This window comes from Meriones unguiculatus, chromosome 10 (genome assembly GCF_030254825.1).
Source record: "Meriones unguiculatus strain TT.TT164.6M chromosome 10, Bangor_MerUng_6.1, whole genome shotgun sequence".
Taxonomy (NCBI): Eukaryota; Metazoa; Chordata; class Mammalia; order Rodentia; family Muridae; genus Meriones; species Meriones unguiculatus.
Window position 1 is genome coordinate 97544839 of NC_083358.1, and position 12751 is coordinate 97557589.

The 12751-nt window shown below is 46.9% G+C and overlaps 1 protein-coding gene and 1 pseudogene across 2 annotated transcripts; both read right to left on the bottom strand.

The window, feature by feature from the left end:
• Window positions 1-5868: 5868 nt before the first annotated feature.
• Window positions 5869-8916, bottom strand: Gstm3 (glutathione S-transferase mu 3). 2 transcript variants are annotated; one of them, XM_021631730.2, is made up of 8 exons: window positions 8759-8916; window positions 8357-8432; window positions 7995-8059; window positions 7288-7369; window positions 7095-7195; window positions 6529-6624; window positions 6327-6437; window positions 5869-6055 (listed from the first exon to the last, which is right to left on the bottom strand). In XM_021631730.2, the coding sequence occupies exons 1-8, from the start codon at window positions 8807-8809 to the stop codon at window positions 5960-5962; spliced, it is 678 nt and encodes a 225-aa protein (XP_021487405.1). In that variant the 5' UTR covers window positions 8810-8916; the 3' UTR covers window positions 5869-5959. The 2 variants fall into 2 exon arrangements, with proteins under 2 accessions (XP_021487405.1, XP_060248888.1); XM_060392905.1 differs by having other exon boundaries at window positions 7977-8059.
• A 3125-nt stretch (window positions 8917-12041) lies between these two features.
• On the bottom strand, window positions 12042-12458 carry LOC110545494 (small ribosomal subunit protein uS13-like; annotated as a pseudogene).
• Between the last annotated feature and the right edge of the window lie 293 nt (window positions 12459-12751).

Here is a 12751-nt window from a genome sequence, read left to right on the forward strand (position 1 = left end):
CCCCTGGTGGGCCCAAGACCCAAAGGTTTTCCTTCTCTTTCATGGTTTATGTCAGCTTATCAACCAATGACTATACAACTGGAAAACTCAGAACCCACTGTGCTCTGGAAAACCTCTTATCATCTTTCTGGAAACAGCCTTTTACACCCACCAGCCGACCTAGAATGACTCTCAACGGCTCCTGGCTTCTCTCTTCATGATGGAGGAGCTGGACAGAATCTGCCTTCAGAGTAAGAAGAGGCATCCTGGAGTCCAGTGGGGGATGGATGCCTGACACCCTATTGTTCTCCACCTTATTTTTTGAGGCAAGGGAGCTCTCTGAATCTGAACTATATCAACTGTGTAGACTGGATGGCCAGCAAGTTCCATAGATCCTCTTGTCTCTATGCCCCACAACACCCTGCTGTGAGATGCTTTTACGTGGGTGTCAGGGATTTGAACTCCGGTCCTTACACTTGCATGCAATTACTTTACCAGCTGAACCAAAGATTCCTGTTATAACACTTCAAAACAGATAACTGGCTTTTCTCAACTAGGTCACGTTGTGAGGTAGTCCACTACCTTCCAAAAAGCACAGGTCCACCCAAGAGGCCTTAGGGTCTGCTGCACTGCCTATAGCCCATAGTTCTCCTCTCATCTGAAACATGATTCGGGAGGGAAGCAGAAAGGATCTTAATTTCACTTTTAAAAAGAGCACCTGGTAGCCGGGTGTGGTGGCACACACCTGTAATCCCAGCCCTGAAGGCCGAGGCAGCAGGATTTGAATTTGAGATTTCCTTGGCTGTATATGAGACCTTATCTGAAGCAGCAACAAAAAAGAATATCTGTTAATATAATTGGAAAACATTCCATCTTAATAAAATATAGTTACCTAATAGTTATAACTTACTTCAAACTTACTTCAAAGTGTGGCCATTACCCTGTTTGTTGTGCTGCTATTTCTTTGAAGACACATCCTTCTAATAACCACAGCAGTATATATTTCATTAAGAGTCAGATACACACATACTTCTACCTGATCTTTTCTTCTGGATTTAAGTCCCACGTACAAGTCACCTATAATTATTTCCATTGAAAATCTCATAAGTACATTACAAGCCCATCCCTATTTGCTTTCAAAAGTATTTCATTCCATTTGGCCTAAGCAGGGAATGAGCCAGGCTATGGTGTCAAATAACCTACTCTCAGGCCCCAGAGCCGCCCTCTTCACACCGACCTCCCTGAAGCTGAACTCTAAACATTTCTGTCTGAATCACCTCCTTTTGTTTTAGGAACAAGGTGTTCAGATCTGCCTCCAAGCAGAACAGAGAGAGCGTCATAGCACATGAGTAGGAGGCCAAGGTGGGAACTTATGCATTGGCTCTTCAAGTTTCTCCTTGAGAAATGTGTAGAATTTCTACTGTTCAATGGGCTGAAGCAGGTGATAAGCCTACATTTAGAATTGAGAGGTTTGTGGAGGTTTCTCACATGGAAGTGGTGACTTTCACAGGCTTTTGCAGATGCCAGTCAATTCTAGGCTTGGAGGAGACTGTGAATGGACAAGACAAAGGGGTTGCTGAGAAAGCAAAGGACAATCGAAGATTTGCATGAAAAAGCAAAAATATGGTGCTTCGAGGAATTTAGATTTATATCTGTATAAGTGTTCTAGAAATACTTCGCGCTCAAGACAGCTCGAGGGAGCAGTTTGCTTGTTAGAGAAGACCTATACACAGGAGGCTGCCACTGGTGGGGAACTGAAAGAATCAGGGTAAAAACGGTGTTTGTTTCATAAGGAATCCAGGGTAGGAGGGGAGGGCACAGGAGAAATGAGCAGAGGTCATTATGAAGGTCAGTTGGAGACCACAGTGGTTTTCGTGAGTGGTTTAACCTCCGAGATAGTTCAGCAACAAAGTGACCAGAGCTGATTGGCACATTGGAAAAGCATTGACTAAAGTACAGCTTCTTCCTCCTCCCCTTCACCATCCAGCTCAGTCATTCTTTAGCGGCGTGGGTCATTGAAGGAATCTGTGATTTCTACACAGACGGCAGGTGTTCACACCAGCCCGTCTTCAGCTGGCTTTCTGGGCAGATATAAGCCTAGGGTATCGGTGTTCCTGCTCCGCCCACCACATCAGGAAACAGCTCCACCACAAACTGTCTTTTAAACTTGTACACTAATTTCCATGTGACTGGGAAATGCTTTAAGCCGGGTAGGTACTTCGACAACAAAACCAACCAGCTTCCTCATACTTTCGGGGAACTACTCCACGAAACTGAATACGTTGATAACAAGGCCTTTTTTTAAAACCTATTTTGTCACTAATTTATCAGTATTTTGGTCCCTCTGTCCTTATGAGACAATAGGCTAGCTTCACCAAAACTAACCAAAAGGTGGTCATTGTGATAGCATTATTGTTTCTAGCCATATTAAAATGAAGAGTTCAAGACTGACTGGGGACTGGAGAGCCACTTCTTTTCTTTCAGTGGTCTTCTTTGTCTTTGGGGAAATATAATTGACCATCAATATAATGCCTAGAAAAAAAAAAAAAAGACACAATCCCAGCAGCACTTGGGAGGCAGATATGTGACTCTGAGACCAGCCTGGCTTACAGAGTGAGTTTCAGGATAGACAGGGCTACGCCGTCTTGAAAAAAAAAAAAAAGTAACTTGTCTATAATCTGAATATTTGGAATTCATATTAACCAGTCGACATTCACCCATTTTTATTTTACAGTTGCTCACTGCATCACACGCTCTTCTGTGTCACCTTAGAATTAAGGTGCAAGATTAATTTTCTATTGTCTTGCCTTCTGCCCTGCAGGGATAAGATGCTGAGATTGTTTCTACACCCCTAACTTAGGCCTTATGTAATCCCCTCCCCTTGAATGGCTGATTTACCTTCAATAGTGTGTCAGCTTTCTGCCACTGTGACAAATACCTGGGCTAAATCAACTTTAACTATTTTGACTCAGAATTTCAGAAACTGCAATCCCTGGTCAATCCCTGCTGCTATGGGCCTGTAGTGGCACAGTGCCTTGTGGTGGGAGGCCTTTAACTTCGTGGCATCCAGGAAATAAGTAGGGGGAAAGAAGGGAGGGGGCAGACAGGGAAGGAGCCAGAGTCCTACTCTTCCACCAAGGGCCTTTTCACCTAGAGGTGCTACCATCTCCCAAAAGCACCACCAGCTGGAAGACAAGCCTTTGACATACTGGTGTTTGGAGAGCATTCAATGCCCAAACCATAACAGCTATGTGACAGAGTGAGCTAAGTGCCATGGCTGTGTTACATATGATTACATCTCTCTTCAAAGGAGACTTGTTTTGTGTGGAAGTATTTTGGCAAGGCCCTGTTTACAGGGAAGAGAAGGTGGCTTCACACTGTTACCCATCAAGAAACCGAGGTCTCTCTCTAGCAAGGTAGCAGAAATTCAATTCTATCAACAGTCACAAGCTTGGAAGCAGATCCTCATCCAATCAGGCCTTGAGAGGGGGGTCAAGACCCTTACTACACATTGAATACAACTTCCAGATGAGAAAAGAACTGTGTCTACCTCAGTAAAGCTGAGTGTAGACCCCCAGCCCTTTTAGAAACCTAACACGCATGTGCTGTATTCGGCTGATAAACGTGTAATATTGATATACAACAATGAATGTTACATTTCTATTTGGCTTCTAGTTGTTTTGGCCCTCACTTCTCCGTCCTTGATTAAATCCCCGAGGCCTTCTCTAGGGCATACCACTCCCTCATACTCCCAAAACTGATGTTCCAGCACAACATTGGTCTTGACACCTAACTACCACTGGCAGGAATTGTGAAAGGTGGCAGTTGAGCCAGGAGCATAACATCTTGCATCTATACTGTACCTCCTGAGGACGCTGTCCAGACAGCAATGAGTTCCAGGCCATGCAGGTCCTATGTCCCTTACTGGTGTCTGGTCTCCAGGTCACTCTCTGGGGCTGAAGGTTTCATACAGATTGTGCTCTTGAATGAAAAGCAATGCCAATTCAGTCTCCATGGGAATCAATTTTAACTTTGCTTTCTCTCTTTTTTTTTAATTATTTTTTTTATTTATATTTTTATTAATTACAATTTATTCACTTTGTATCCCCCCTGTAGCTTCCTCTCCCAGTCCACTGATATGGGAGGTCTTCCTCCCCTTCCTTCTGATCCTTGCTTTCTCTTCTTAAAACTAGTTATGCATTATGTTACAGTTGTGCAGCTGGGTCTCCCTGTGGGACTCCTAACAGTGGGAGCAGGGGCTGTCTCTTACTCTTTTGCCCGCTTTTGGGACCCTTTTCCTCCTGCTGGACTGCTTGGTCTAGCCTTAATAAGAGAGGAGGTGCCTAGTCTTACTGTAACTTGACATGCCATGTTTAGTTGATATCCATGGGAGGCCTGCCCTTTTCTGAAGAGAAATGAAGAGTTGTGGAGGTGGGCAGGTAGAGGGGAGGGACTGGGAGGGAGAGAGGAGGGGAAACTGTGGTTGGGATGTAGAAATAATAATTTTAGAAACAGAGAAAGCTGGTTGTTTCCACTTCCAACAGATGCAAAACACAGGTGTGGGGCCCTGGCATCCTGTGCACTGGACCTTGTTTACTCACTAAATTTATGAACAAAATTTTAAAATTAAATATTTTTTTTTTCTAAAAAAACAAAGAAAAAAAAACCCCGAAAAACCCTAGTTCTCATAGCTAAAAAGGAAAATCTTAGCTTATCTCTGAAATCCCCTTTAAGGCTCACTCTTGAAACTGAGACATTTTTAGTTTTGCCTGTAAGCCTCCTATCAGCTTGGTTATGTCCCTCTAGACTCAGGCACTCTCTTACACAAATGTGTCAGTGGGAAAATATGGGCTTTTACATCACAAAAAGATGACACGTTGGTTGTAATTCCTCATCTGTAAACTAATTTCAGAACCCAAAAGTATCCTGGGGATCCATTGTTGGTTCGTATAGTTCATTCTGTGTGTTCAGTGTACGCCGAGTCCTGCTGTACATGCATGTGTGTGTTCACATACATGTGGAAGCCAGAAGACATCCTCAGGCGTCATTCCTTAGGGTGCCACCCCACCCTGCTTCGGACACGGTTCCTCACTGGCCTGGAACTCATCCTTTGGCTGGACTTCAAGTAGCGCACCCCAGAAATCTGTCTCTCTGCCTCCCTAACACCGACATTCTGAGTGCATGCCACCAGTTACCTCTCACTCGCTTCCTTTCAGTCCTTTACGGCACCGTTGGCACTATTGGCACTGGTGGGCATTTCTGTGACATCTACTTGTTTGGGCCATGGGATATTATTTGGATTTTAAGACGACAGATTCTTTCCTCAGGTACCTGTGTCAATCTTCAGGTTCACCAGCAGGTGTGCATTGCCTAGTATAAGGTACACGGTTTTCTCTCTCTCTCTCTCTCTCGTTTTTCGAGACAGGGTTTCTCGGTGTAACCTTGGCTGTCCTTGAACTCACAGAAGTCTACCTGCCCCTGCCTCCCTGAGTGCCGGGCGTGTGCCACCATGCCTAGCGGACTTTCAACTGTTCTGACAAGCCCATCTTTATCACATTAAACTCCATTACCTGCCCAGCGTGCGGGGTTTGTAAGCTCCAGTCCTGCTGAGTCTTGACAGCATCACACCGTCTTACTTATCTCCACGGATTCACAGGGGTTCTGCGTCTGTTTAAAGCACCTGCCACCTCAAACGGGCGACACCTCTGCTTCCAGTGCATGCCCAGGCTGAGGGCTAACTTCTAGCCCTTGAACTCAGCTGAGCAGTAAAGAATGCCAACGCGGTTATGCATGGATTCATCTCTTCTCCACTCTCAACATCTCCTCACTATTTTTTGACCTTTACATTAACAACAACAACAACAACAAAAAAATTCACCTAGACAGCAATTAATGTAACTGCCGTTTATTAGAAAGAGCAGAAAACGCAGGATTCGGGCCCCCGGGGCAGGACGGAGCAGAGCTGGCAGTGAGCGCTCGCTCAGCACAAGCACTTGTTGCCCCACTTGGCCATCTTGTTATTGATTGGCAGCTTGAAGAGGTCAGACTGCAGGCACGCAGCAATCTTCTCTAAAGCCTGAAGGGAAAACACACCAGGTCTGGTTAGGACCTCCAGCCCAGCAGACCCACTCCAAAACACTGTCATTCACGTATTGTTTGCTTTCACCTATTTCTTTCTGCTTCTGCTTTCAGGGTTAAAAGCCGGGATCTTCCTAAGACCTAAGATCCCAGAGGTGTCTAACCACTGATCCATTTAGGCAGAAGCTGCTGTTGGGCAAATCCCATGGGGCCTACAGGGTGTATGGAGCCTACACAGAGTTCTTTGAGAAAGGGATAGGAAACATCACCTCAAAACGGCACATGAAAGCCTTCAGATTTGGGAACTCATCCAGGCACTTGGGCTCAAACATACGGTTCTGGTCTAAAACATCATAGGTGAGGAAGTCCACAAAGGTAAGCTAAAATGAAGACAATGAGATTTCAGGTCTGATAAGTTCACCAATGCCTGCAGAGACAGACAGACATCCTCTCCCTGTGTCTTCTTCCTACCTTTTCCCCTGCAAACCATGTGTATTTCCCCAGGAACATTGAGAATTGTTTCAGCTGTGAAGGTAGCTCTTCCAAGTACTGAGGCTTCAGGCTTTCCTAGGAGGGAAAAGGAGCAAATAGCTGTTCTTGGGTCAACAAGATGGTTCAACAGGAGTGAGCACTGTTTGATTCTCAGGTCTCACACTGTTGTCTTTGGGCCTCTACATTTGTATTGTGTGCTTGCATGTTCGCTCTCTCTCTCTCTCTCTCTCTCACACACACACACACACACACACACTAGCTGACAATGTAGTCAAGGCCTGTACCAGTGGTGGACATACCAGATCCTTCTCTAGGCAACTTCTTTCTGCCTACACATGGAGGAGGCAGGATGGGGAGCTGGGCTTTGGAAAGGAGGTGGAACTAACAGCAGAATTACAAGACAAAGTGAACCAAAAGATACAGAGTCTGTTTCCAATCCTACAGTTTGGGTTGATGGAAAGATGGCAATTACAAAAGGAGGCAGAATAATCCTTGGCACTTTTGCTTGAAACCCAACACAGATGACACCCGATAAAGAAACCTACATGCTCAGAATTGTAGCAGAGCTTAACCAGCTGCATGCGGAAGTCCATTATCTGGTTCTCCATGATGTCCACTCGGATCTTTTCTTCTTCAGTGTCACCACCTGTAGCCAGATGGCAATAGATCACCCTTGGGATCGCCTACCTCCAGTTGAGCAAACCACCTCGCCTCTCACATCAGCTTTAACACACTCACACATGTTGTGCTTGCGTGCGATGTACCGCAAGATGGCGTTACTCTGGGTGAGCTTGTTCTTCCCGTCCACAAGGTAGGGCAGCTAGAAGGGCAAAACCAAAGAGTGAACCTTGCACTAGCGAGGTCTTGCCTCTTCCACTCTTCTGGGAAAGAGGAGACTTGCAAGGCAGTGAACATGAGAGAGTACAAACTAGGAGAAAGTACAAAATAAACAGAATTTAGGATGAGGCCCTCACCCAATTATAGACAAGGGTCCTTAACCCTGTGTGTCAGCATGTGTGTGGCAAATGTAGACTTTCTGAGAATACTGTTAAAAAGCAAATATTTTTAAGTAAAGCTGTAAGAGTAGTGCACTTAACAGGATACGTTAAGGAGCATTTGTTTTAGCAAACATGACACTTAAGACACTGGGACATATTTAGGATACTATGAAAATACCTGGTAGCCATCAGTGACAAAGTCGTGCGCCTTGCTAGAAACCAATGTCTCTTATAGCCTGTCTTTATGAGACGGGAAAATGTTAGTGTTTGATAGTCGTTGTGGGGATTAAAATGTTGTTCTCCCTCCTGTGCAGCGGCCCTTGAATTCTATCCTTTGTATCCACATGAATAGCCTCTATTACTAGATTCTCAAACCAGAGGTGAAGGAAGTAAGAACAGATACACTCAAAGGCGTTGCCTTCTACCTACTTGTCCAAAGCCACCTACATTAGGAAAATCCAGATCTAGCTTGAATTTCACGTCCAGCCATTGGCTTCTGTCGTAGTCAGGAGCTGTAAAGAGAGAAGCGGGACTCAACCCCCTTACCAGCCTGCCTGAGAAACGACTGAGTCCTGATACCTCAAGTTCCCAATCGCCAAAATCCAACCCTTGAGCTTCTGCAGCCTACATATTAAGATGGGCTTGGACAGCAAGAGGGAAACCCCAAGGATGGGCCTTGCTTGGCAGTTCCTCGCAGACTGGAACAGGGGTCCCACATGACCTCGGTGTGGTGCTCCCCTCTGGGTAAAAGACGACTGCAGGGCCACCCTGGCCCAGTGCGGAGGGCCACCAGCACCCACAGACATTACCTTCCCCACAAGTGTACTGTTTCTCCTCATAGCAGGTATCAGTAAACTCCAGGAGCAAGCGGATGGCATGAGCCAGCTAAAGGTAGCAGGATGGAGAAAGACCCCAGTCAGCGCGCCTGCGCGGTGCCCGCCTGCTCGCCCTAACCCCCCGCCCCGTCAACGTCCCCAACCCAACGCTGCCAAACCCCTGTGTCCTGTGGAGGGACACTGTCCTTAAGCAGCCCCTTCTCTCGGACCGGGGAAGTCAAGTTAGCTCCTCTCCCGGGGAGCCTGGGGAGGCCGTAGGATGGCTGGAGGCAGCTTAGCTGAAGCCGGTCGCGGCAGGGAGGCGGCCTCCGCCCCGGTCCCGACGCCCCAGCCTGACCCGCTGCATTTCTCTGTCAAAAGCTGGACGCCACTCACCCCGCGGATATCCCAGTAACCCAGAACCATAGACGACGTCTTAGACGACATAGCGGTGAGCGATCTGAGCCCCTTCGGGAATATGGGGACAACTACCGGCGTCCAACTTTATACCGGACGCTGTGGGTGGGGCCAACGTGACGGACTGGCTCCTCCTGCCTCGCTCCTTGCTCCACCCGCCCTCGGAGTGGACGCTCGGCCACGCGCACGCGCAGCTGCTGTGGCTCGTGAACGCTGTTGTGAACTTGGCCCCGGACTGCTGATGTTCCCATATTCCCGCTGTGTAGGGACTTGGACCTCGGGGAGCGTGTCGTGCCGCGTAATGAGCTGACACTGGTCAGCGAAAGTCGGAATTCTGACTACAAGGGAACTGCTGTCTTTGTCTCCCTTGGTGGGACATGTGAAGGAAGGGCTGAAAAGGAAAGCGTGATAAACAACAACAACAAAAAAACCAACACATCACTTAGACACATAAAACTGTGAAGTAGGAAATGATTCAGGTGTAAGGCAACACCTGAAGTACTTGGAGGGTAGAGATATTTTCTACCCAGGATACAAAGCGGCTCTGTGAAGACCGTGAGGGAGGCCGTGGACCCCGAGCAGAGCCACTGAGAAAAAGGATATAGGTCATGCGCATTGGAAATTCCTCAGAGGACACTCCAGGAAGGAGGCGAGTAGAGCAAACACTGAAAGGTGGAAAATAGATAAGTAAGACAAACAGCAGGTGTTGTTGAGGTAGGATGGTTTATAAGGTTGTGGTAGAAGGACATATAGAAGTTAAAGAGTTTGGGGGTAGGTTACAAAGGGTCTTGACTACCAGAAAGAGAATTGAGTGTTTTCTGCCTGCTCTGTGGGGAATGTATAGAATCTACACAATAATATCTACTAGAAGCATAATGCGGGGGACAGGGACTGTTTCTGGCATGAACTCTGCAGCTAGCTCTTTGTCCTTCTCCGCCCCTGCCCCCTCGTGGGAGGAGCAGCCTAGCTAGGCCACAGAGGAGGACATTGCAGCCAGTCCTGATAAGCTAGGGTCAGGTGGAAGGGGAGGAGGACCTCCCCTATCAGTGGACTTAGAGAGGGGCAGGCAGGAGATGAGGGAGGGAGGGTGGAATTGAGAGAATGAGGGAGGGGTCTACAGCTGGGATACAAAATAAATAAACTGTAATTAATATAAAAAATAGAAAGTTAATAAAAACAACAACAACAAAAAGAAGTATAATGCAAGACACACGTGATTTTTAAAATACTTTTCTTCCGGTTAAAAAGGCTGTGTGTGTGAATCCATAATATATATTTTTAGTCCAATATATACAGTTTCAGAATGTAATATGAAGTGTTTGTTTTAGCACCTTACACTTAAAACACACCTCCACGAAGGATGACCTCATTCTTATGCTCATGAGCCACATAGGCCTACTCAGAGACCAGTACAGATCTGGATGCTTTGCTGAGATGAGTGATACTGCCAGGATTTTCTTCAGGACGCTGAGCTAGCTTCTTTCTGTAGAGTGGGCTGGAGGATGGAAGTCCTGCCATTTTTCATTTGCTTTACTGTCTATCAGTGTTTATTAGTCCCTATTATGGATAAGTACTGTTTTAGATGCTGGGGTCCTGGAGCTGAAATCAGCAGACAAAGGTTCTTACTCTGGGGGAGGAATTTACATAATAAAGGGGAGAGGCAGAAACAAAGAAATATCCGTGTATAGGAAGTCAGAGAATGATACACATACTCTGGAGTGAAGCAGTAAGGAACTATCATACAGGGAGTGGGGATTCGTGGGTGGAGGCTCCAGTAGGGAGAGGACTTATTATATTAGAGAATGTGGGCATGTATGTGTGTCCTAGTGAGATGTTCACTCTCCAGCAGACGGTTTCTGGAATCAGGCTACTGTGCTGGTGGTGCAAGAGGCAGAGAACTCCAGCAGAGAAATGTCAGCATACAGGGAGGCATCACTATATAGACAGCATGTAAAACTACACGATCACCATGGGAGTGACAGCCACAGACAAGAGACAAGGGGTGTGGGCTTGAACTGCTGTGGCACAACACTTAGAAGCTGGGGGGATGAGAAAGAACCGGAGAAGGGGTCTGAAAGGGTGGCTGGAGTGGCGAGAGGGAGGCCAGGTGCCCTGGAAACCAAGGGAAGACACTGAGAGGCCAAGCCACATCAAATGCGGCTGACAGGTCACAGATTACGAAGTCTGAGGATTAACAGTTGGGTTTAGAGACATAGACATTATAGTTCCTGTGAGACGGTGTAAGATTTGGGGGGTGCTCATGCAGCATCAGGAAGAGCCAAGCCTCTGTGTTCATTCATGGCTCAGGAGACTGAAAACTGAGCCGAGACTTGTAACACTGTCAGTGCTGGTCAGGGGAGAGGCTGTGTGAGCTACGGAGGAGTGGTGACCCTGGGGAATTCCAGAGTTGCTCTGCTTACCCTCCACAGCACAGCTCTCCAGGACTGCCAGCACCTAATCTCTGAGTCCGGGAGAATAGAGTGTGGAGTATCATGTTTTAGTTTAGCCGAATCAAACTTCAGACTTTGTAAAAGGACATTTTGCTAAAAAGAAGGACATCAGTATGGAGATGCATGACTCTGTAATGCCTGGGTTTATTCCTCCCAAGGAAACAAAAGCCAGTGACCATTAACCTGAGGCGGGAGTCTAAAATGTATAAAGCATTCTAACACGTCAGGCATTGGTCTAGGTGTTTCGCCTGTTAGTTAATATATTCTACTTCAGGCTAAATGACTTTGTGAAAGCAGGTGTTCTGCTCACTTTATAGAAAAAGGAACTGAAGGCTGGCTGATCCAGGATGCGGGTGGAGGATGGTCTAATACTTCACTCTTGCTGGCTCCACTGTGCTTTGAGGCCCTTTCGCCTCTTACCCTTGCCACGGTCTTTGCTATGAAGTCAGAGGAACACTGGGATGGAATGTGTTTTTTTTTTTTTTTCTAATCCTGTGGGTTTCCCCTGGTTTTCAGCTCTAAGCTAGTTTGCCCCATCAAGTCAGACTCTGAAGGCCTTTTTTGTTTCCTTTTCCTTTTCCCTCTTTCTCAAAGAATCGGTTTTTACTTTCATACTTTGTGTTACCAGATACAGGAGATGAGTTTGTGAGGCCAGGAAGTTGAGCGAAGGATAGAAACCGTCTGAAAATAAGGCACTCAGCTCCAGACGATGCTGCAAGGTCTTAGATAAATTCAGCCAAAAGGGATTTCCTGGAGCATTTTTTAAAAGGTATATAAACTATTAACAGCAAAGGCCCAATGACTCATCTCCTCTAGGATACACTCTCAATACAGCCCCAGCAGCCAGTGGCTTTGGTGTGCTGACCTCAGACATGAAGGCCTCAAAAGTGGCCTACCATGGGTTCTAATCTTTCCCAGGTCCTCGAACAGCTTGTTGTCTAGACCATTGGCCAGAACCCAGCTGCACTTTCCATCCTTCACATCTTCTGTCTGTTCAAAAGAACCAGTCCGGGTCCTCGTACTACCGCGGATTCTGCTTGGCGGCGAGTTCTTGCCTCGTCCTCCATGAGGTCTCCAGCCCTCTTGGTGAGGTCAGTGTCTGCTCTCCTCAAAAACACATGAGCATATCTCCTCGCCACACCCTTAGTGGCAGTAGTCTCCTGCCCATGGATGTTGGTTCTGAGTACTCGCAAAGCATGCTGGAACTTCTCAGGGATCACTAGAGACATGGTGGTGGCCCAAGTGGCGCCATGTAGGCCCCCTGTGGAAGAGCTCCTGGACCATCTCAAGAACCTACTAGGGGTTCCTGAATCCACCAGAACATCAGACCTTGTCCATAGAGTGGATCAATGAAAGCACAGCTTCTCTTCCATGGACAGAGATCCAGGGAGTGAACTGACTTGCCTGACTTCACCCACAGTGGACCCGAGGACTTTCACCTGCCAGTGTAATGGCTCTGTGTTCTGCCACAGAAGTGATGGGGAGGAGGAAGCTCAAGGTTGACTGCCTGAAAGAGGAAGTT